This window comes from Epinephelus moara, chromosome 19, assembly GCF_006386435.1.
Source record: "Epinephelus moara isolate mb chromosome 19, YSFRI_EMoa_1.0, whole genome shotgun sequence".
NCBI classification, from domain to species: Eukaryota; Metazoa; Chordata; class Actinopteri; order Perciformes; family Serranidae; genus Epinephelus; species Epinephelus moara.
Window position 1 is genome coordinate 12,248,592 of NC_065524.1, and position 25,365 is coordinate 12,273,956.

At 39.3% G+C, this 25,365-nt stretch overlaps 3 protein-coding genes across 6 annotated transcripts; 2 read left to right on the forward strand and 1 right to left on the reverse strand.

The window, feature by feature from the left end:
• Positions 1-3,099: 3,099 nt before the first annotated feature.
• On the forward strand, positions 3,100-4,224 carry atoh7 (atonal bHLH transcription factor 7). The gene has a single exon (XM_050071413.1). It carries the CDS (start codon positions 3,299-3,301, stop codon positions 3,728-3,730), a length of 432 nt encoding a protein of 143 aa, XP_049927370.1. The 5' UTR covers positions 3,100-3,298; the 3' UTR covers positions 3,731-4,224.
• Positions 4,225-7,695: 3,471 nt separating this feature from the next.
• pkd2l1 (polycystic kidney disease 2-like 1) lies at positions 7,696-14,394 on the forward strand. Its single transcript, XM_050070491.1, has 15 exons — positions 7,696-8,025; positions 8,401-8,514; positions 9,284-9,411; positions 9,531-9,784; positions 9,871-10,095; positions 10,180-10,408; positions 10,501-10,671; positions 10,766-10,947; positions 11,042-11,162; positions 11,249-11,347; positions 11,439-11,560; positions 11,644-11,761; positions 11,880-12,013; positions 12,145-12,286; positions 12,773-14,394. The coding sequence occupies exons 1-15, from the start codon at positions 7,752-7,754 to the stop codon at positions 12,890-12,892; spliced, it is 2,433 nt and encodes an 810-aa protein (XP_049926448.1). The 5' UTR covers positions 7,696-7,751; the 3' UTR covers positions 12,893-14,394.
• Positions 13,880-22,824, reverse strand: tial1 (TIA1 cytotoxic granule-associated RNA binding protein-like 1). Of its 4 annotated transcripts, XM_050070494.1 has the most exons (12): positions 22,472-22,701; positions 21,893-21,989; positions 21,529-21,627; positions 21,322-21,376; positions 21,141-21,228; positions 18,485-18,560; positions 18,089-18,197; positions 17,777-17,872; positions 17,572-17,656; positions 17,204-17,327; positions 16,677-16,846; positions 13,880-16,453 (listed from the first exon to the last, which is right to left on the reverse strand). In XM_050070494.1, the coding sequence occupies exons 1-12, from the start codon at positions 22,498-22,500 to the stop codon at positions 16,321-16,323; spliced, it is 1,161 nt and encodes a 386-aa protein (XP_049926451.1). In that variant the 5' UTR covers positions 22,501-22,701; the 3' UTR covers positions 13,880-16,320. The 4 variants fall into 4 exon arrangements, 3 of the variants coding, with proteins under 3 accessions (XP_049926451.1, XP_049926450.1, XP_049926452.1); XM_050070493.1 differs by having other exon boundaries at positions 21,141-21,376; positions 22,472-22,740; XM_050070495.1 differs by lacking the exons at positions 21,141-21,228; positions 21,322-21,376; positions 21,529-21,627; positions 21,893-21,989; positions 22,472-22,701 and adding an exon at positions 18,999-19,311.
• Between the last annotated feature and the right edge of the window lie 2,541 nt (positions 22,825-25,365).

Here is a 25,365-nt window from a genome sequence, read left to right on the forward strand (position 1 = left end):
TAAAAGTCCACACATCAGGAAGCAAAAGTAGTGGCTTACTTGTAATCTCATTAAAATGAAGCATGAGCTTATTCACACTGCTCCTGTAAATTAATCCTGTGATGATAATGAGATTTATCAAGTCAACACACACATGCAGGGAGAATCTGTTCTTACACTTTCTCCTCCACTGAAACATAAGCTTTGTGCCCTAATCTCCATATCTCCATAAGGAGAGCTGGATTTATAAGGGTACATGTTTCATACCGAGCAGACGGGTCACTCCTCGGTTTTGACATATGGCTTTTGACAGAGAGCATGGCTCAGCCACCGGTGCTCAGACAAGCCAATCATGTGAGAGGCTGCGGAAGACACGGAAGGAAGGGGCCACGTCTCAGACGAGGCCCTCAGACAAGACAAGCAGCAGCTGGCAAACTACATCAATCTGTAATCAATGAACCAACTGGTAGATGGGATTATATGCCTAATTGCACAGCTAACCAGTCCATCCCAAAATGACCAGACAGCATCAGCTTGTGTTTATGACCCAATACCAGAGACGGGCATTATTCTCGGCCTCTGACAGTGATTAATCATTCATAACCTGCCTCTACACCCAAGCTTTGAGTTTGACAGTCCACAGGAGCTGACAAAGGATGACACCAGAATATAAAGCAACATTCAGATCCTTTGCTAAGTAAAAGTACCATTACTGTAGTGTAAGTGTACTCAACTACAAGTTTATGTCTTGCTCTCACATTGTATTAAGTTACAAGTGCATAAGTATTACTCAAAATGTGTGTAAGTATCAAAAGTACTCATTATGATGACTCTTCACAGTGCAAAACTGCCACATATTATCTTAATTTTGATTGTGTGTCAACAGTCAACAGTGTGTTTGAGTGTGTGTTTGTAAAGGAGGACCCTGCTCACATCCATCCTCCTGAATTACACAATTCAATGTCAGCAGATGGGGAGGACAGACAGACAAATTATTCTGTCTGTCTCATTTTTCTCGGATCACCACACAGATCAATTATTTATTTCACATGTGGTCCCGGGTACATAAGGAACATTAATGCATCCCACATACTGTGATTCATTAGGACCAGACACGGCACTGATAAACAACCTGTCACACTAATGTACTTCTGATATATAAAGGAGAATTTCATATTTCACCTGCTCGCAAACTGCTCCCCAAAAACTGAGATGGCGCAGTAATCTGTGAACCATCTTGGCCCATATTGTTTGAGAGCCATAATCCCCTGATGTGCTACTCAAATCCCTCAGGTTACAGGCCACACTTCCACTTCTGTTGCCTCGGGCTAATCTCAGATTATGGTTATTATCACATGGAGACCAGTTACATGAGAAGTGAAAGGGCACTTCTTGAAGGGCTTATGTAACTTAACATAACCTAATGGATTTAAAGCCCAGGTGATCCCGAAGATTTCATATCTAACTCAGAAATAAATTAAATATTAAATTGTGATGCCTTCAGATTTATCTCTGAAACATGGCATCTTAATATAAGTATAACCAAGTCACAAATGTATTAAAACTTTCATACAAAAAAGTTACATTTTAGAAGCAAAAAAAGTATTAACTAGTAAAATACTGATTAAGAAATAGGACACTATTTATTACCACACAATGAGGTAACATACTCCTTGTTTTGTGCAGTTTTTTTAATTTAATTTAAGCACTCATTACTTCAGCTGAAACTTGTTCTCAATGCAGACAAGACTAAGCTTATTCTGTTCTCTAATTCTAGGAAGAGGCCTCAAATTATCCCCTCAGTGACCACTCTCGAGGGAAATGAAATAGAGGTGGTTCACGAGTATAAATACCTGGGTGTTTTGATTGATGCCTCCCTCACTTTCAAGCCGCATATAGAGAAATTAGTGAAGAAGCTGAGGATAACACTGGGTTTTTACTTTCGAAATAAGCTATGTTTTTCTTTTAATGCAAAAAAGCGACTTGTTGCTGCTACCTTTTTACCAGTGTTGGATTATGGAGATCTTTTATATATGAATGCGTCTGCTAAATGTCTTCATATGGTTGACACTGTCTACCACGCTTCTCTGAGGTTCATTACTAATTGTAAACCATTGACACACCACTGTGAGTTATACTCTCGGGTTGGATGGGCTGCTCTGGCCACCCGAAGACTCAGTCATTGGTATACTTTTATATATAAGGTATTACTTGGTCTACTGCCTTCCTACATTTGTTCCTTAATTGCAGAGAAGTGCTGGTCCTTACTCCTTTCGTTCGCAAGACTACTTGTTGCTTTCTGTTCCATATGCCCGTACTGAATTGGGTAAGAAGGCTTTTGTCTACTCTGCACCTTCAGCATGGAATATGTTGCAAAATGACTGGAAACTAACAGGGTTAATTTCTTTGAGCGCCTTTAAATCCAAATTAAGAATACTTGAGGCCGACTCCACTACATGTACTTGTTTTTCATAATCTGCTTGTAAATTCAATACTATTTGTTTGTGTTTTATCTGTGTAATTTGTAACTGGGCTTCATACTTGCTGCTGCCTATCTTGGCCAGGTCTCCCTTGAAAAAGAGGTTGTTAATCTCAATGGGATCTTCCTGGTTAAATAAAAGGTTAATAATAATAATAATAATTTACTAATACCTGACAACATATGTCAATATTCTGTTTGATCAAATCTTAATTAAGAATGTAATCCTTAAATGTTAATTGCTGGGTTTTTGGTGATTTGGGACATATCCAGAAACTTAGCCCTTTAAAAGTTTGTTTGCACCATCAGCTGTGGTGAGTTGTGCTACCAGATGGTGGACTTTTGGTGTTTGTGACACATGGCTCTGAGTGAAGCCACGGCCAGATCGCCCAGCCCAAGATAATTGGAATTTCATTAAGGTTTTGTTTGTGTGTGAGTGTGTGTGTGTGTGCTGAGTGTGCATATATACGCCTGTGTGTGTGTGTGTGTGTGTGTGTTGAGAGTGGGTGTTTATGAGTCATGGGTGTGTTTCTCTATATGCAATATTGAGGATGGGGGGGGGGGGGCATGGACTCCACCTGCTGCCACCTGTTCATCTCCTCCATCTTATAAAAGCTGCACCCTCACTGTCTCCAGGATCACAGACACCTTGGACTCTTCTCTGTCCACTATCTGGAGTTACAAATATCAGACACAAAGGACACACAGCCAGGCTGTGACACTGAGGAGACCTTTGAGAAACCCTAAAGCTGAAACTGGAAACCTGATCAATCTGTTGACTCGGCGCTGAGTCTTTCTGACCTGAGGACATACAGCGGTTTGATTCTTCCACCAACAATCATGAAGTCTCGGCGACCCAGCTGCACTGACTCGGGATCCGAGTCCTCAGAACCAGACTCCAAGAGCCCGGAGAAATATGAGACTGCCACGAGGCGACGGATGGCTGCAAATGCCAGAGAGAGGAAGAGGATGCAGGGCTTGAACACAGCCTTTGATCGATTACGTAAAGTGGTCCCCCAGTGGGGCCAGGACAAGAAACTGTCCAAGTATGAAACCCTGCAGATGGCCCTCAGCTACATCATGGCCCTCAACCGGATCCTGACAGACGCCAGGAGACACACTGCTCCTCACAGGCAGTGGCTGGACCTGCAATTTGACTGTGTGCAGCCTGAGAACTACCCCTGCCTCATGAGGTACGACTCTCCCACTGAACAGGACTACATCCACTCGTCCTTCTCCTATCAGTTCGATGGCCATCAGGTCCACGCCTAAACTGCTGCCATTTGGTAGATAATCAGTCATGTTGTTGGATGTGAGTGACAATGTGAATATTCCTCCTTCAATCCAGGAGACAGTAAATACATTTGTATTGCATTATTTTCTTTTATATTTATATAGTTTGTGTATGACAATCAGAAAGGCTTCTATTTCAGTGTGAAGTCTTTTTTTATTTTTGCTAGTCACCCAGCATTGTTGAGCATCTTTTTGTTCAAAGTATAGCAATAACAGAAATGTAGAGTCGTTATAATGACCACTAGATTGTACTGACGATACAGGTGTATTTTGTTATCAGTTATGTTGACCCGGCCCTAAAATGTTGTGCAATGTTCAATGGATTCTGAGAAAATCATTGTTGTCTTAGGTAAAATCGATATGAAATATTTTGTCAAAGTGTTGAGTTGAAAAATAGATGTTATTTTTCACATGCAGACCTCTATTTTGTTGAACTATACTTTTTTAATAGAAAATAAATCCTATTTTGTATGAAAAAACCTTTCTCCTGTTCTTTATTTTTCATCTTGAGCTGATTATAAGAGTGAAATGTGGGATTTTAAAAATATTGCAACAAAAAAGTTGGTTCCTTACTACCAATTTTACTTTTGCATCCTCAAAAACATTTATATCGTCAAAATATAACCCTAAAATTCTAATAATCCATTCACACATTTTACTGCATATGCATCATTTTCTCATTTCTATAAAAACTTGCTGCTATTATTAGAAAGCTCTGGTATTTTAGCCCTCATAATCTCACTTTGTTTCCTTTGTGTGGTGCCAAAACAAGGGTTGTCTAGGAGAACAACTAATTTACGGCACATCCTTTGTGTTGTGTGTGTCATGTTCTCAGCAGGAGTAATGGCAGGTCACGTCTGCTGCTTGGCCTCGCTCCGCACCCTGGGGAATAAACCATCCTTTTGTCCTGTGCTCCTGGGCTCTGAGATAAGACACTTTTACGTCAGTGGGGAACCAAAAAATAAACATTTAAAATAGACTCATGTTGGGGAGGGTTGTACAATTATTTAACCATTTTATTGGTAAATCCTCTCTTTGGAGTTTTAAAGTATTAAACTGATTTGATTCTGCTCCAGGACAGGCCAGTGTAAGTCTTCACAAACCAGGATGCTAAATGATCTGCAACTGGCTGTTGTTGAAGCCACAGCGCTACAGATTTAAATGGCAATCGTCAGCCACTAACAAGGGATTGTTACAGTTTTGAAAAAGTTTGAATGGTGGCACAAGCCACAGCAAATTAAGGAAGCCTGTGTGCCAGATCCTGCCACGGCTTCAGAGGGGGAGCAGAAATTAAACTCTATTGTGTGGTAATGGCTGCGTGTAATCGCTCTGTTCACAGCCACTGAAGCATGAACGGCCATAGCTGGACCCAAACTCTATCTGCATTAAGTATAAGACATCTACAGCAGTGCATTAACTGTACTGTCCAACTGCTAATATGCATCATATTAACCTAGACAGCCCAGAACACTTATATACACATATAATAGGTGTTGCAGGCTTGTTGGATTGGTAGAAGAGACCAATAGAGGAGGTGCCGAACTCTGTTACAGATGGTCATAATGATTCAAATGCCATGTTGAATGTTTGCATACTTAATAAACGCTTTCTGACAGTTGGCGTGTTAAAAATTGAATAGATGGCAGAGTCAAAAGTGCGTAACGGTAACGAGGCGGAGACCATCAGTGACACTGCAATTATGGTCCTCATTAATTCAGTCACAAGCCGCAAACAGTTGGCGACAGAATTTATCATTGACATGCAATTAATTGATTTCCTCAACAGAGGCACGTTATTGGATGAGATGTTAATCAATAGTGACAACAATGTGCTCAGCATGGAAGTAACTGAGAGGGCAAAACAGATTAAACTGTCTTTTAGCTGCTGAATTATTCAGCCTTCATACACCGCAGGATGTTCTATGTTATAAGACATTTACTGCAAATTAACTATTATAGAGAGAACTTCATAATTGATTTCATAATTTCAGCTTCTCACTGCCAATTTGATGTTTTTATTACATTTTGTTTTTTTTAGGTGATTTCATTTCACTCTACCAAATGCATTGCCTACTGCAGTGATACTCAACATATGACCTGCAGGCCAGTAAGGCATCGAACTGATTTACAATGGAATTTTGTTTAACTTTGAATGCAAATAAGGTGCCAGGCTGCATAAAAAAGCATCAAAATAGAGCTTTCTTATCAAAAACAAAGTCCAAGAAGAGGATCCCCCAGAACCCGGCTAAACCCCACATCTCAAAAACAAAAGTTACCCCTGTGTACACCTGACCTGATGGGCCTGCTGCGACTGGATTTGCCCCTTGACAAAGATGAGTGAGGACAGCAACATCGAAAGGTTGAAAACAGACATCATTTATTATACCAGAGGGGCCGGGTCATTGTTTTGTAAGTCACAAATAAGCCTCAAGTCTTTGCACTCAGGTCCTAAGTCAAGACAAGAAAGTCCAAAGTCAAGTCCCAATTCCTAAATTTTGAGTCCTAATCAATTCATAACTTCACAAAAATAATGAATGCTTCTTAAAATATGTATTAATTTGTTAAAACAAGTTTGTTGGAAGTTTGAGGTGATTTTTGACCCGCACATTATGCATACTGGAGTTCCTTTTTTGTTGCCAAAGCTTTCGTACCAATTTTTCCGACTGGAGCTCAGTAATGTAACGTTAGTGCTTCATGGTTTTCTCCTGCATCTTTATTGGACGCTGTCTGATTTGTTCAAACAAAGTGGATCATCTGGGAAATTAAGTGTGGATTTGATGGAAATTGAGTTACCATTAATTGATTCAGGAAATTAATTGATTTATCTAACACTTTTTAAATAACATGCTTTTTATTTTTTGGCCTTGGGGGAAGGTTTAAAGTATTTTCAAGTCAAAAGGTTCAAGTCTAAATGAAGCCATGAGTCACTGGTGTTTAAGTCCAAGTTGAGTTGCAGGTCTTTTCTGATTTCGTCAAATCTGATTTGAATCCAAGTCATGTGACCTGAGTCCACACCTTTGATATAGAGTGCTGCAGGGATGTTGTTTTTCTGTGGGCTGACGCTGAAATCAGTGTCGCCCTGGTTCCTTCATCAAAAAGCCAATGTGACTTTTCCATTGGATTCTGGTTACAGCAGAATGTACGCTCTGTGGCAAACAAAAGTTTATGATATTTACATATTTTGTTCAGCAAAATAATCTTCACAGATGAACACCACTTTTATGAATTTTGAATCGTAAGTGCAATCATCAGAAGTAAAAAGCTAACATTATGCTATAGGTGAACTACACCACAGTTGCATGACTTTACATCACTACCACGATGAGTCTGTAAAGCCATGTTTGCCGTGACGACATTATGTAGTTTCATTTAGCCACTTGTTAGGAACCATCTTATTTAAGACACGTAGAAGTTTCACAAGCGGGGTATTTACTGTTGTATTGTATGTTGTAGAACAAAACTTGACAATTTCTTAAGCTTGTGTTAACCCAGACCTTATTTAAGATATTTAACCAAAAACCCATTAAAAAATCATTGACTTCAAGGCGAGGGAACCAGGAGTGCTAAAATGCTAACACATTTCAGTGTTTTAGGACTCTTTCCATGTACACACTATATACTAATACATATTATTCATGTTTGCTTATTAACTGGCCCCAGGATTATTATTTCTCCCTGAACAAATTGAAGTTAAATATGATGTATTGGTGTGAACCTTGCTGAGGTGTCCACGAAAAACAGGTCACAAGTACGTCAGTGTTCTCTTTGTAAAATACCTACCATTTTATCACCTCAGTGTATTTTAACTGGGTCTCAATCTCAAGACTACAAAAGCTCCAGCAGAGGATCGGCAGCTCCTCCCTCAACAAAGCTTATGTCATCCTCTCTTTAAAACCATCCCTCCCACAGGTGTTCAAAAGCTGGCTGCACTGCTCTGCTTCACTCTCCTCTCTAATCTAAACACTGGCAGTCCACACACAGACACACAGGTGTCCGACAGCATGAAGTGCCTGAACAACCGGGCTGACAGCCACCTGACCGGGCAGGTGGAGTTGGACAGCGTGGGCAACGGAGCCTGGGTGAACCATGGCTACTGTGGCTCCCCTCCACCCCTGCCCCGAGCTGTCAGCACCATCTACAACCCACAGCCCCTCTTTCAGGGCTCCATGGACAGCATATACAAACTGGACAACCCCGGGCCATTTCCAGAGGAGCCACCATCCACTGACCAAAGCCTGGTGAAAAAACAAAGAGGCTGCTGCTCTTTTATCAAAGGTAGGAACTCATTCAGCTGAGTTTACAACTGTGTTTCTGCCATTAATGACATTTGTACAACAGGTTTAATGAGTATGGATGATACCTGCACAAGATCTTGACAAAACTATTTATCTCACTGAAACCTTTCTTTGGTTCTGGTCCTGTCTGGGCCACTAAAAAATATCAGTTGATTCAACTGATATTTTTTTAACCTAGAGTTTCTGTGGATCATCTTGTTGACGAATCAGTATAGGTCTTTAATAGAACCCAATTAACTTATTTCAACCCAGTATTAAAGTCGACACACCCTCTGCATGAAAGGTATTTAAACAGTCTCAACTCTGTCAATAATTCTGCATCATTATGACATAAAATACCGTGATTTGTTTGTAGGTTTCTGGGGCACAACACTGACTGAAAACACCTCAAACAACAGGGAGCTGTTTGTACGAACCACGCTACGGGAGTTAATTGTTTATCTGGTGTTCCTGGTGGATATATGCCTCCGTAAGTACTCTACTCTCCCAAGGATGTCTATTCCTGGCACTTGTAGTTGTTGAAAATCATGTTTCGTACCCTGGTCAAATAGTATTTGCAAGTAATTCTTGGCCCTTCTCTTGCATGCAGCATAACACAGTAAAGTGTTTGTTTAGCAATTTTACCTAAAATGAGACAGAGGGGACAGTGTATTTTTAACGAAGTGAATTGCAGATTTTGTTTGGTGTTCCTGTATTTATTTATCCTATGTACACTGTGTATATTTCAGTCATCTGATCACTTGTTGCAGTGCTCAGTGTTTGACGGGGTGTTACAGTTTAGAGCACTTTGGGCTGTTGATTTATCATTGAAAGCTCCCTCCCTGCATTAATACTTACAACAAATGCCCCCCCATCCCTCTGCCTAAGCCATTGTCCAGCTGAGCATTAGGAGTGAAAGGGACATGGGCACTGCTCCCTTGCTTTTTAGCGATAAGAGCATTTGGCGTCGTCCATTGTTGCTTTGTCTGGGTTAGATTTACATTGTTTGATGAGGCTATTTGAGTCAAGCCAGCGTGCTCTCTCTTCAAACAAATGATGGCCTCTAATCTGGATCCATTTGACGACAGCGACATAAACACAGCTTGTTGTTTAAGAGTCTTCAATGAGGCTGTGCGTGTCGGTTTCTGGGTTGTCTTATCTTGGACTGCTGAAAGGAGAAACATTTAGGGCTGAGCCTGAGCAAAGCCTGATAGGAATAGACGATTGGGCGTTAACAATGTGATTGCGTTGTCTTTCAGTGACGTATGGTATGACCAGCTCGAGCACCTACTACTACACTAAAGCCATGACGGACCTGTTTGTGAATACAGCCGGTGAGAGTGGGGTTAGGTTTCAGTCCATTAGCACCATGGCCGACTTCTGGACTGTGAGTTTTCCTCAGTATTCATTTCCTCCATGTTTGCCACAGTGAGAAATCACTTAGAAATAAGAATAGGAACTTTCTTCTGAATTCACACCACATCCAATCTCTCTTTATTTGAACAGTATGCTCAGGGCCCATTGCTGGATGGACTCTACTGGACTAAGTGGTACAATAACCAGTCACTGGACAGCGGAAACCAGTCCTTCATCTACTACGAGAACATGCTGCTGGGAGTCCCCAGAATGAGGCAGATCAAGATCGTGAACAACTCCTGCAAGGTCCACAACGACTTTCAAGAAGAGATCATAGGGTGTTATGATGTTTACAATGACAAGAAGGAGGATGACCTCAGCTTTGGTCTCATCAACGGCACTGCGTAAGCCACGCAGTGTTTTTTTCCTTCCAGGGTTACTTTGGGTGTGCAGTTACAGAAATATCACAAAACTTCTTCTTCCTCTGCAGCTGGACCTACCACACAGAGAAGGAAGTCAAAGGTTCCTCTCACTGGGGCTTGCTGACCACATACAGTGGAGCGGGATACTACCAAGACCTGAGTCTCACCAAAGAGGAGAGTGCCAACACACTGAAGGAACTGGTGGACAACCTGTGGCTCGACCGAGGAACCAGAGCAGTCTTCGTTGACTTCTCCACTTACAATGCAAACATCAACATGTTCTGTGTCATCAGGTAAAGAGCACTATAGACAATGCCAACTTTACCCATTGGTTGATACCCATTCAGTGGTTAACCAAAGTTTTACTGCTATTTCAGGTTGCTGGTTGAATTCCCAGCAACTGGTGGGGCGATCCCTTCCTACCAGATAAGAACAGTCAAACTGATCCGCTACATCACCTACTGGGATTTCTTCATCCTCGGCTGTGAGATGGTCTTCTGTTTATTCATCATCTATTATGTGGTGGAGGAGATTCTTGAGCTGCGAATACACAAGCTCTCCTATTTCAAAAGCATCTGGAACATACTGGATATTGTTGTCATAATGGTAAGCAAATGTCAGTCTTATTTGACTCAAACAAGTCATTTTCTCTCTGATTGTGCTTTGAATCCAAGAAGTAAAATTATTCTCCTTCCCAGCTCGCTATCGTTGCCATTGTATTCAATATTTTCCGAACCATCAAAGTGGACAACTTGCTCGGCAAACTGCTGGAACACCCTGGCATCTACGCTGATTTTGAATTTCTGGCCTTCTGGCAAACACAGTACAACAACATGAATGCAGTGAACTTGTTCTTTGCATGGATCAAGGTAAAGTATTGACATCTTTTACTCTGACACATCACTTCTGAAAATTGCCGGTCTCTACTGTCATCCTGAAAATTGTTTTCTTCTCGTCCTTTAGATTTTCAAGTACATTAGTTTTAACAAGACCATGACTCAACTGTCCTCAACACTGGGTCGATGTGCTAAAGATATCTTGGGTTTCGCCATCATGTTCTTCATCGTATTCTTTGCCTATGCCCAACTTGGATACTTGCTCTTTGGGACAGAGGTTGAATCTTTCAGCACCTTCATCAAGTGCATGTAAGAAGTGTTCAAAAGAGCGTCTCAGCAGGGAATATTTAAATACCACGCCTGAACATTAATGAATCAATCGTTTTATTTTTTCTTTCTCCAGCTTCACACAGTTCAGGATCATTCTTGGGGACTTTGATTATGATGCCATCGACCGTGCTAATAGAGTTCTTGGGCCAATCTACTTTCTCACCTATGTGTTCTTTGTTTTCTTTGTTCTACTGGTGAGTCACTCTGCTACACAAAATGTTTGATTTGAGAAGGGTAAAGATGAGCCTTCTCATTATCTCTCTATGTATCTGTCCCCCAGAACATGTTTCTGGCCATCATAAATGACACATATTCTGAGGTTAAGGAGGAGCTCTCATCTCAACAAGATGAGCTACAGATTACTGACATCATCAAACAGGTAAATGCAATCAGATTCATGGAAATATAAATACATCTATGGAAAAAGATTTACAAGAGTTACGAACAAATGATTCTCTCTTGTAATGCAGAGCTATATGAAGACATTTACGAAGTTGAAACTCAAAAAGGAGAAAATATCAGATGTTCAGAAAGCACTACGATCTGGATCTGGAGAAATTGAATTCAAGGACTTCAGAGAAACTCTGAAAGAGTGAGTGACAAAAAAAATCAAGTGACGAGCATATGCTAACTTAAGTATCAAATTTAACCCTCACCGCTCTGATGATCTTATAGGATGGGACATGCTGATCATGAAATTTCTGCGGCCTTCTCACGGTTTGACCGTGATGGGAACCAAATTCTAGACGAAGGCGAACAAGAGAGGATGAAGATTGAGCTGGAGGAAAAGAGGGTATGTGTGATATTCTACACAGTTTGACTTATTTATTTTACCTGACAAGTAATAAAAGACATTTGTAAGAACAAATACAAAAGGCATTTTGTGTTTATGGTTTTCCCATTTTTGTCAGGATGCTCTTTGCGCTGAACTCAACAATCTTGGAATGAATTATGAGAAAGAATTACTAGAGAAGCCTCCTGTAACATCAAATGAGCAGAGGAACCACTCCAGTCACACCTTAATGGATCGGGAACAGTTTCTGAGGTGGGTTAGTTTTCTCTTTTAACCTGTGAAATGTCTTTAATTTTCTCGTCCTCAAACAAGAGAAATGCATTTCATTACAATGGACATTAAGTAAAAAAAAAAACTGAATTACCTTTCTCTCACAATGAAAGACTGGCCAGACAGGTTCTCCACCTTGAAAGCTCTGTGGCAGGCATCACATCCAGGATTGATTTGATTATGGAGAAACTGGGATTACAAGAAAAAGCTAAAGGGAACGAAATGGCAAGGAAACTGACTGTGACCAGTGATGACGTGAGTATGGAAATAGGTTACTAAGATATTCATAAACCTTGTTGTATTCAATGAATGCTTTATTTTTCAATGGAAGACTATACCATGAGGAAACTTTGCTTTACGAACATTTAAGATACACAATGCAGGGTTTCCCTAAATGCAATATATACTCATTCAGAAGTAAATCCTCTAAATCATCACTTGTGACCCACTAGAAGTGTGCGGCGGTGTTTCCATCTGCAGTGCCCGCTGCCTGTATTGTCTTATTTTCTCCTTATTTTCTGTGTTCGAGATGTTTATGGGTGTGTAAATCGACAGTGCTCAGGTAAGTTGGGGCTTAAGAAAGTATATTAAAGCTATGTAACAACTGTGCTACTGATAATGTCACAGGGGCAGTAATATGAGGGAAATGTCTAATATTTTCTTACTTTAGAAAATGAGACTTGACTCTTAGTTTTATTCTAATGAATACAAAATGTTTAATTTTTGATTTCCCCTATCCAGAGTGATGACACTGCCTCAGATGGGGGCGTCCTGGTTTGCGTGGACAGAGGGACGAAGGCTGAGACGTCATCAAGGAGACCAGCAGTTCGCACCAACTCCACATATGACTGTCATATGTGATTAACCTCTGAGAAACAGAGTCATGGGTTATCTGGAAGTCAGCTGACACGAGGATAAACGAGTCGCATGTCAACAAGTTTCCAAAGTCTGTTCAATAAACAATTCTTCAGGTAGAAAACCACAAGTAGGCGCTCAGATCAAACTACAGACGGTATGACAGCAATATCGTGCACTTTGCTTTAACTACTCATTTATTACAGCTACTCATTTCATGGAAATATGTAAATACTGTATAAATAAATTCTGAAAATTGATGCTTACTAGGCAACTGCACTAGAGCTTTAATAAAACAAACTGGTTCAAGTTTAAGCTCAGATATGTAGAAGACTACAATGTATGTTGTAGATGAGCACTGAATGTAAATCTACATGTTAGTAGTGTTGTGTAATATACATTTATTTCAACAGGTAGGTTAGGAAAATAAAGTTACGCAACATAATCCGATGTAACATCTGAATGAATGCTTACTTTGTTTTAGTAATGTGATGTTTATGAATGTTCAAATTCTATTACAGTTGTTTAAAAATCATCAGCACCCTGACTTGTTTGCAGTTTAGTGTGTCTATAAAATAATTCCCTAATTATGTTTATGGAATCCATGGTACAATAATTACTGATCGCCTCAAAATATATTTAATTGGATCTGTGACCTATTATCCCAGTGGACAAGATGTTTTTTTGTTGTTTTTTAAAAAAAAAAAAAAAAAAAAACATTTGGTGATCTTAATTCAGGTTTCATACATCCCACCATAACTGCAAAACAAAAAAGTTTTTGAGCAAATGTATATAAAATACATGCTGTCTAGTGTATTTAACTTTCAGATGGTACAAATGTCAGAATCTCAGTTTAATAACTGTTACATATGTTATATATTGTGTCTGGTAGAGTTACCGAAAAGACATAATTTTAAAATCAGTTTATGCTTAGCTGTCAGAATCTCTGTGTAAAGCACAATTTGTTAGTGTCTAATAAATGTACTGAACAACCCGGTTCAAATGTTTCTTTATTTGAAGTCACTTCTTGAGTTTTCCCATTTAAATGGAAAATTGATTTCATCCTTTATTATTAAACATCACTTCTATTGTTCAACTCATTTGTATTATTGTCATAAAAGCAAAATTGCCATTACATTCAATTTTTTTAAGCAACAAATGTAATACATGTAATAAGCGTGCAGTTCAAGCTGAAATATCACCCGCTTTCTGCTACGTTCTGACAATGGCACGCAAACTTAAAAATGGGAAAATCTACAATGGAAAAGAATTTAGATTTGACATGGAGCCTCCGTTAATAACACAAAGTTTGAATTTACTGACACATCAATTAAGGCTTATTCATAAATTATATTGCTGAAATTTAATGATGGCATTTCTACCTACAGTATGTACATTATTTCTAAGTTTCATGAAGGTTTGTGATCAAGGTTTATATTTACACTCTCAGCCAACATGAACCTGTTTTGTTACACAAATATGCCCCAGGTCTAATAAACAAACAAAAACATCATCAAGTTTGTCGGCTAGTACAACAGGAAAAGGAGAGTGAAATTACAAGGAGTGTAATTGACTGTACAGAATGGCACATAAGCAAATAAAATCCAAATGGCAGGACGTCTTTGAGAAATCCTCTTGTCACAATTTGCCAGTGATTTTTAAAAATACGTCACCTGTTATATAAGGAAATATCCTGCAGTTACTGAGAAAATTCAGAATACATTGAGGGGCACAAAGGTGCCCGCTGCCCTGATAAATCAATGTCATTTGTTTAGGAAACTTTTCAATTTCACAAAATAAAACCATCTCAGTTTTTAGTAACTTAAGTCTTATTCATTGGACAATTTGTCTTTACATACGTGACTAAAGAGCAGCATTTTGAATGCCGCAAAATGTAATGCAATATCATTAGGGCCTGGTTTTGGTGCTAAATAAACTCTGTTCTTCATAAAAAGTCTTATAGTCATTAGAAAGACTGACTATAAATTAACTGAGGTTATCGAGAGAAAGGAAGAAAGTAGTTAAGATTCAGTATCTTTCCAGGAAACCAATATTCTCTTTATATCGTGAGCATGTGCTATAGCCTTTACTTTGAGACACAGGATTATAAATTAATCCAATCTAGGCTACATTAAATTGTAAACTAAAATCCATCAAAAGTCTGCAAAGAACATGCTGATCACTCTGATACAAAACATGAAAAAAAAAATCTTTTTTTTGCTTTTAGATTTGAGTAGGTGAAATTTTTCTTTGTACACAAAATTACTCAAGAAATACCACATCCCATTTAAATCTCCTTTAAAGCCACAGTTGTTTATACAAATAGTTTCTTCACATATACTGGAAAGGTAAACTACCGATCCAGGGCCTCTATTCACAAAGCATTTTTCATTAATATATCAAAATAGGACTGAATTTTGAGCTATGAGCTGAAGCGAAGCCCAGACCAACTTCCAGCAGGTTGGTTCATTCTTGTGGCTCAGTGCAGTTTGTAACACAAATTCATGGTGGGCGATCTGTACAGCTGTCAACACTGATGACATCATCATCATTTTAAAAACTGACCTATATCACAAGAATGAACTTAATCGATGCATGAAGACTCGAGCGGAGTTTTGTATTCTGTTGTGTAAAATAACAGAAAAATGCCCCAAATATGAAAAGTAAATAAACATGTTGACAAGTCTGTAACAAACACTGAAATACTAAAAAGATATATTGGCAAACTGAGAGTGGATATTGCTATAGTTTGATAATTCAATATTAATGTTATAAAGCTTGAGGTTTCCAAGTATCTTAATCCTTGTAATGCTCCAGTGAGCAGCTGGAGTAATGTGATGGCTTATATTAAGTGTGCTTTTAGCTCCACTGAAATATCGTGGCTGTTCAGTTTCTCCGACACATTTTTGCTCAAACTTTGAATATGAGAGGGTAACAATTAGTCTTGGAGGACTATATTGACTTTTTGATAGTTTGGCCCATTTCTCAACTTACTCAGTGTGTGATAAGAGGCATCAAACAGTCTGTGTGTCTGTTACAAAAGTTGTCCAGTAAGCATGCAAACACTAAATCCTCTTTGTCACACACTGAGTAATGTTTTCATTGGGCCAAACAATCAAAAGGTTGGTGTTTCCTTTAACATCTACTCAGACAGTTAGTTTGGCTTTACTTCAAAAGCCCAAGAGCACTTCTCCATAACAAAACTATGAATTTACATCAAATAAACTTTTAAAAAGTTCTAAGTGAAATGGACATTGTCATTTAAAACAGAATTGTTAAACTGGTTGTTTAGGAGCAACTATCAGCTACAAAGGCTTTGTGAATATGGCCCCTGTCCCTATTTTACCACAGCGGCTGTCCAGATGTAAGAGTGCTGTGTGGTCTAAAAGGGTTGAAAAAAATCCTCTTGGTATTACACTTAGGTTAGGGCCAGCTCACTGTGTTTGGTAGCCAGCCATGCTGAAGTTGGCCAGGTTGGACATGACTTGACCGGGCTGGGCTGCGGCGGCGGCGGCCTGGGCTGACTGAGATCCAAAGCCTCCCACCCAGGCTGGTGACTGGGACTGCCTGCAAAGATGCCACAAATAACCAGTTAGTATGACTGTGGTCACTGCATACAAAGATTTCCTGTTTATTATTGGGAAAATGTTTGAAAGTTTTTAAGTAGAGAGTGATCCAATCACCATCCATCCATTTAATGATGGTGGAGATAAGTCTTCTGGCCCATAACAGTATAGTAATACAATAAATTTATGAATGAACTGAATACATACTACTGAGTGAAACTTACTCTACTCCAAATCCTTGCTGGTTCCACGTCTGGCCGTACATGCTGTAGGAGGGAACTTGCCACCCATTGGTCACATATTGCCCATACTGCTGCTGCTGCTGTTGCTGCTGCGGCTGCTGCTGCGGATTCCCATAGACTTGGTTCCACTGACCCCACTGACTGTACTCAACCTGCGTAACACCAACGAAAAAGTGAATAGATGTCTTTAATGGCCCATTAGATATAACCTCTATGTTCAATCAGGAGTAAATAATATTCAAATATTGCAAGAAAAAGGCCGCATTAAAAAACGAGTGACGTTTATTCATTTGTACCCTTTTTTGTCTATTGGTTTTGTTTTTTTCCACTCTGCTTGTGATTTATAATATAAATCAGTAAACAGTTTCTATTTACATTCCACAGTTTTGGCTAAAAACCCTTCCTAAACTTTCATTAGTCCAAGATCTGAATCACCATCAAAATCTTTAGTTTCCATGGTCATATGCATATATTTTAGTCAGTTTCATTATCTGTTATATTCTCCCTACCTGCTGTGTATTTTTTGCCATGTCAGGAGATTCTTTGCCCCAGAAGCACTTCACTATGTGTCCTTCGATGGCTGTGCCATTTACTGAAACGATGGCATGGGCAGCACTGTCATGGGAGGAAAACCTTCGAAGGAAAACAGCAGTTTAGTGGTCACATCTATTAAACAGAATCTCTATCAGGCAATGATATGAATGAATCAGAAAATGCATAGTATTAAAACATTGACCAAACTGATCTGAGGTGAAGACAAACATAACAGAAAAGACCAGTGACACTGAGTCAAATGCTGACTGGCCTGTTATGGAGTCATACAGTGAGCTTATGTTGACATCTAGTGGCCAAATGCTGCAATGGACTGAGGCAGTACCTGATGAAAGAGTATCCTTTCTCTGGGAAAACTCTGACTTCCATTATTTGACCAAACGGCGAGAAGGTCTGTCGCATTAGGTGCTCTGAAAGAATCAAACAGAAACAATGTTAATTTCAGAAAAAGTTTATGGTAAATAACAAGATTACAACTTAAGTGTGACTAAGGGCTGTAATAATGCATCTTTAAAGAACATGACACTTGCCTGATAGTCCTGACTGGATCCCTCCACAGTACACGGTGCAGTTCTGTGGACTGGACTGAGTCATTACGTCATCGAACCTCAGCTGCTTTGAACCATCTGAAATAAAAACAAACATTTGTGAGGGGAGGTGTAATGTATCCCATCCTGGAAGATGCAACAAAGCTAACAAGAGACCGAGGAGGAAGTCTGCACACTCCCACACAATCCTGATGGTGTCGTCAGACTGAAATACACCTTGTGAAATTTACTCCCCTGATAAGTGAACTCCCCTGCGTGGGTGTGCAGTGGGTGTGAGGGGTCTTTAAAACTTACTGTCCTGGACACTCTTTGGAGCAGGTGGTTTGCGCGTTGCCCAGTTGGTCCTGATTTGGCGTCCTCCAAGCCACTGTCCTCCCATGTTAATGATGGCATTCTCTGCATCCTATAAATCCAAATCAGTGAGTTACCTCTCTGGATTTGATAAATCTGTCAAGTTGTATTGGTGACTATGATCAGTTCTCAAAATGTTTGTTACTGTTTTTAACCTAAACAATACTGAGAATGGTGATGGTAAAGAAGAAACTACGTAATGTTAGATGATTGAAGTTGTTGTGACTATGATTTCAACTATGATTAATTATATCTTAATTACTGTAAATGCATTAAAGTAGGATAATAAACAGAAAATAGAAATAACCTTCAGTCTGTGTTCTTGCACTGGAGCCTTACCAGTTTGTTGTAGAAGGACACAAATCCATACCCCTTTGATTTGCCTGTCGTCATGTCCTTCACAACACGGGCGTCCCTGGAGGGAGACGTGAAAACAACTTTAGAGCACTTTCCAGTTTAAATGTTTCAAACTAAAAGGAACCACGCAAAACACACTGAACTGTGAATCCTCTACTCTGTCCTACATTAATGTACATTAGCTATCATGACCTTGTGCTGAGCACTGAATCGTAATATAACTTCAAAGCAACACTTGAGACAAAAAAAAAAAACAAGTACAAAAACATGCAGCCTACAGTACTATTTTAAATACTATCAGATGTATTAATGGATCCTTGCCACTAGAGCACCACTTCTTTGTCAATCTTTTCAACAATAGGCTACTGATTTAAATTCACAAAGGAACAGATTATATGGATTACCATGCATTCTTAAAATCTGCTGTTGGTGCTCTTCCTACAAATAGAAATATATAGAAAATAGCAAAAGAGAAAAAAGGAATTAAACGGCATACATGGCCTGTTAACAGATTTCTTTATTTTTCCTGGTCAATTCTTTACCACCAATATGGAGTATGGAGTTTGGGAAGCTGCAAATTTTAAGAAATTGACATTTTCAGAAATTTCGGAAGAGGATCATTGCACTACAAACAACACTATGCAAATCAAAATGAGACAATTTAAACATAGATTTAGAGGAATACATTGAGTATTGGAGTTTGTTAATCTAAGCTAGATCATGTTAATACATAGCATCTACAAATAAAGACATATGGAAAGAATGGAATAAATAGAGAAAAAAAAACTACATCTGAGTCTCCAGAGTGCACAGTTCCTTGCTGTTAGCCTTCAAGCTCCTGTCCAATCCTATGAGCATTTCTGTAAAATAACCAAAGTGCTATTACTTCACTGAGACCCACAACTAAAAGCCGTTCAGGTTCATACACACAGCTTACATGTTGCTGACATACAGTTTACTTACCACACCCTAAATATGCAAAGAGAAGCAAGAGTAGGCTAAAAGCTGACACTTCAATCATTAAAATAGGGACACAATACACAGACTACAAGTTGGTAACTGCAATAAAAGTCTCAAGAACTTACAGGAATTGTGTTGGTAATTAATAACTTAAATGAGGCTAATCCAATCTGTTAAGAGTGTTTTTAAAAACAAAGCATTATATATGATATTCACTTTCATGTGACAATTAAAGGGGAACTACGCCCATTAGAAAAAAATTGTATATATTATCCTTATGGTCAAAGACAGTCTAAAATTTTACTAAATATAAACAACTCTCCCAAATCCAAAATCTAGAGTGCTAAACGTCAAATTGTCATGCCATCAAGTATTAAGTCTGGAGCTGCTCCATAGACAATATATTGAGAAAGATGTTCTAGATGACACTGAGAGCACCCAGGGGAATGTTATGAATATATACGTACATTTTCAGTCTCAGAGCTGAGAACACTTCAGTAGAATAAAGCTCATTTGGGTATAAAAAAGAAAACAAACACTCTGCAGATCCACAATATCAGTCTCCCATTCACTGTCTGAGGAGCAGCTCCAGAATTTATACCCTATGACATCACAGGTTGGAGACTTACTTCTCTGGTTTCTAGCTTAGAGAGAGAGAGTAGTTCATATATTGATGAAAGTTTCCTAGGCCACAGAAATAACATATTGGAATACTTAATTCAAGTGGTGTTCCCCTTTATTTATAAATTATGTTGGTCCACCATCAACTATGTTTACATGCATGGATGTACTGTCTTTTACAAGATACTAAAAAAAAAACAAGTCAAGATGAAGCAAAAATGAAGTGGTTGTTCATTTGTCCTCCTGAACATTAACCATCTCTGTTGACCTCTAAGCATTGTGTCTCACGAGACATAACTTGGGGTTTCTCTCTGTATTTATCTTTTCCATGTACTCATCCAGAGTAAACTTCCCAAAAACTGCTCATCTGTCTGTCTACCTGATATTTCATTCTCTCAAAGTGCTCAGCAATCAAAAATACAAGTGGCACAAGCAGACTAGGCCTTGTTGTGTAATGCAAGCTTTTGTTTCCCCTTTACAGTTTGAGTCTGTTTCTCAATATTTATTAATACCTTCTTGGGTAAGTTTCTCTTTAGCTTATTCATTTATTTCAGGTGAGGCATCTTTTGCCTTTATTGGATAGCCATCAGTGGAGAGATAACAGGAAATGAAGGGAGAGAACAGGAGAGGGAACGGTGTGCAACACCGCATGGAAGTCTCAGGTCAAGTTCAGCCCTTTAATGCCAAAGACACCAGGGTGTCCCTGTGTTTCATTGATCAGACCATCGTTTTGTCCCAAAGCTAAATAATTAATCTGAGATCAGACATAATTTGTTAACTGTTGAAGGGAACAAAAACCTTTAAGGTGTCAGCCCTTGTGGACCACTGTTTAAAATCACAATTTGAACTTCATGTTTTTATATTAATATTCAAGTCAATACCCATGTAGTATGCATGTAAACATGGTCACAGATGGCTGTTTCAGAGCATTCGTTTAAAAGATTATGATGAAATACCTTAATATTGCTCATCTTAAGAGAAATCAATATGCTTACATTGTAGCATCTAAATATTGTACTGCACATAAAAAAAAATCCACTTTAAGGTGAAAACTTACGAGATTTTCCCAAAAGGTGCGAATGCAGCCTTGACATCCTCGGTGGTGATCTCAGGGCTCAAATCTCCCACAAAAACATGGAAGTGATCTAGAATGAAACAAAGAAAAAAGAAATAATTTACTATTCTCTGATAAATCTGGATCTCAGTGGATAAGTCAATCAGTGAGATGGACCACTTACTGGATGTGTCTTTCTTCTGGCTACTAGGAGTGGTGGCCCAGTTTACTTTGACCTCCTGTAAGCATAGGGTTCACAGAGATTATTTAAAACTATGACAGTTAATCACAGAAACATGCATTTTCTACACAAGGAACCTGAATTACAGGGCAATTCAGAAACAGCTGAGCCCCTTAATCTTTTCATTTTGGACCAGACAAAGTCTCCTACCTTTCCTAATATCTTCCTCCCGTTCATGGCTGCGAGGGCTGCAGCAGCATCTCTGTGTTCGAAGAACTCCACAAAGCAATATGGGTCATTGCTTGTATGCTGCAGGAGACAAGGTCAAACGCAAAAGTTAAAAGGTTTGGTTCCATTTACCTCAAAGCAACTGTCTATTTTCATTGTATTTAACAATGGAGGCACTTATCCAACAGTGAGGGGCTATAATTGAAACTGCTGTTTTGGTTTTAGTTACAGATGCTCATTGCTAGTAAGTGAAATATGGTAGTAACCCTCTAAATGTGAATGACAGGGAAGGGGGCATAATGAGAAAAAGAACAGACATAGATATCAAACAATCTTATCTGCTTACCTCCGTGATCATTTTACAGCTTTTACAAGGTCCAATCTGGGTGAAGAGTTGCAGAATCAAAATTTCTGTGACATCCCTGGAGAGGTTTCCCACGTACCTGCAGGGTAAAGAGGGGTTCATTTAGTACATCTGCACTGTTACAGTTCATTTAAGGTAACGATGAGGTGATACTGACTGTGATACTTATTATAAAAAAGCAATGTGCCACGCACAGTTTATTTCGAGTATTAACGCTACCATATGGTTCGTTGATAAGTTATTAATGTGACGTTATTTACATTAGCATGACTGACTTTCGAGCTGGCCCAGCATTAGTAACGTTAACGGCTAACGTTAGTTGCCTTTGTTAACGCTAACATATTACACACAAAGAAATGTGTGGTACTATTTATTTATTTATTTATTTTTTATCTAACCTTATGTGAACTAACCTGACGTTAGTGACGCATTAGCTAAATGTTTATGCTGCTTGGCGGTGTTAGCCAGGTTTGTGTTATCTGTTAGTCTGCGGCTAGCTAGGTTAGCCACCGGTTCCCGACGCTAACGATGACCATCTGTTAGACACATAAAACTACTTACAGGGTTTTGGGGTGGGTTTCGTCGTCCATGACCGAAGCCGACAGCTAGCGTTAACCGACTCCGGTGTCCGCTGTTATCTCACTAGTTACAACAACTAGCTAACTAGCTAAGAAGCTAGCTAACCGGGCGCAAGTGTATACGTCACGTTGGGAGTCCAGTGAGCGAACGTGCGTGCGTGGGTGCTGTGTGTGAAGAGCGTCGGTGGGGTCGGGGTGAGGTAACGAAAAGCAATTTTTACAGTGTCAGCAGTGGGAATGATAAAATTTCTTAAATATAGCTCGTGTTTTTAGAGGCCATTAGTTAATTAATAACAACAAAACCCCAACGGCGAACACATTCTGTATTTAACTCATCACATTAAGCAACGACCGGAGGCCATTTGCGTAAGAGACTTTTATTTTGAAGTGGAATGCGATGGTGCGCTTGTCTTAGTCACCTGTGTTCCACGGTTCATGGCAGTGTCTCGAACCACGGAGACCTTTCTGGATCTTATATCAGGAATCAGTGAGAAGACTCCAGTGGGAGCAAGATTTAAATTACACGTTCCTAATTTGATTTGATTAACAGATAGTGTCCTATAGCAGTGTTGATCTAACTGTACAAAACGTTTATTAAAGTGCATTGAGTACTGACTAATGCAGTGATACTGAACTTATGGCATGAGGAACAAATCTGGCCCTCCAAAGGGTGCTTGGTGGCCCACCAACTTGTTTCTAATAAACAATATAATACTTTGATTCATTCTGGGGATTTTTTTGTACTTCAATGTAATAGGAATGTACCAGAGTGAATAAAAAAGCATCTAGATAGAGCCTGTTTATAAAAAAATAAAAAATAGGTATGGATCACCCCCATAAGAGGCCCAGGATAGGCCCCAAATGTCCTCAAGTCCTTGAAACGCCTCTGCCTAGACCTGACCTGTACTGACTTTGCCTAATTTTTTTTGTTTATCTGATAAATATTATTAATGTTTGTGTATTGCTGGCCCATGACCTCCTGTCACTTTGCAAAGTTTGGCCCCTGGGCAAAACAAATTGAGTGTCCCTGGACTAATGTGTCAAAAGGACGATAAATTGATTTGAGAACATGAGCTAATCTGTATTTAAAATGTGACTATTCAGTTGTGCATAACCAAACAGGTTGTCCATTTACATATAAACAAACAATTAATAAATTAATTATATAAATTTAGGTGGAAATATAGGCCTAAACTTTTCGGTATCTAAGTCCCCTTGTCACTTTCCACCATCAGCTATCAACTAAAGGCAAAACTACAGCAATTATGATCATCAATAAAGAATAACAGTAATAAGGAAAAATAAATATGTGAATAGGCCTTCTCATTTAAAAAAAAAAAAAGGCATTTCCACACACAAAACCAGAAACTCTCTGTTTTTGATATTATCACTTGGGGGCGCCAAAGACAGGAACTTTGACACTCTTGAGTGTTTGGCAGGTACTATTATTTCAAAGTAATTTTATTAAAGGGCCAACAGGTGAGATTTTTCCCGAGTCTTTAACTGTCAAATTTCCCTTAAAAATAGAGTTTCACTTTGTCTCTGTTACCATCCAGGCTTTGTGGCTTCACTTTGTATTGAGCAACACTGAGGTCTATACTTCATCAGTAGCCATTTCCTGACCACCACCTACCCACTGAGATGAGTGGCAGGACGGGTGGTGGGTGGTGACCAGGCAGGTACATATCCATTCAGTACTGCATGGTTGATAGGTTTGCAAAAGTCACAGATGGCCCTTTGATACTAGCATGCAAATATTCTGCAAACATGTCATGAAATATTCTGGAAACAGCATCATCACTGATAAGCATTGTCAATGTGATTTATCACTGTATTAATGAGTCCACTGTCTACAGGCATCAATTATTGTGGCACATACAAATAAACAATGAAGGGTTGAAAGGAAGATTTTCCCCTCGCCAAACAAAACCTCTGAAAGAAATGTTTGTCACACATACACTGGGATTCAAGAGAGGGGCTACAGTATGCTCATTTAATTTGGCTATTTCATGATTCATTTGAATCTCCTGTATTGTGTCACGACAATATAATAATATAAATAAGTCCCTTTAATATTAGTGATGAAAAATGTTTATAGAGCTGACTTATCCACACACTCCTGTATGTTGGAATTTTTAAAGAGAATATCTATGCTGATAATACATACAAATACCCATCTACAGGAATTGGCTCCACAAGTAGCCTAATGTAATGCAGGTTTTGTTATTGTCAATCTGCACACACCAGGTGTCCAAAAATACAGAAATCATCTGTCTATAACTGCAATCTCTGCATCTATAAAAAAAAATCCATGCACTGATTTCAGACCGTCTCCATCCAAGTGAGGATGAGTTTTTTTGACATTTACTAGTATTTCCCTTAGTATGAGGCTAAATTGGAGTAGTCCAGTGATTAAAGAAGATCTGTCATTAGAGGTGTCACTGTGCCCACACTGTTATCACACCACCAATGTTACGTAATTGTGTACCAAATTCTAGCAAAGCCAGACTGAGATCCCTTGGACAAGATTTATAATGTGGGAGTCTGAGTACATCTATTTGGGGAAAGCTTTTGTTATGAAAAAGCTCGGGATTCCCTTGACTTATACACAGAAATCTGTTTTAGAGCAGGGGTGCGGGGACGCATAGGGGTCAGTGAAGGGTGCTCCAGGGTGTCCCAGGAATAATAAGATCCAGCAGGAGACAATATGACCAGCAGCCACTCTCTCCACAGCTGCAACGAATATCCGCCCGAGTGCGGCTCCCTGGGAAAAATGTAATGCAGATCAGATTCAGAGGTTTACTTTGTGTCTATGTTGGGGGGTCTGCGACATAGCGGGTTTGGGAACCCATGCCACAGTATCCAGCGCTGTCCGCC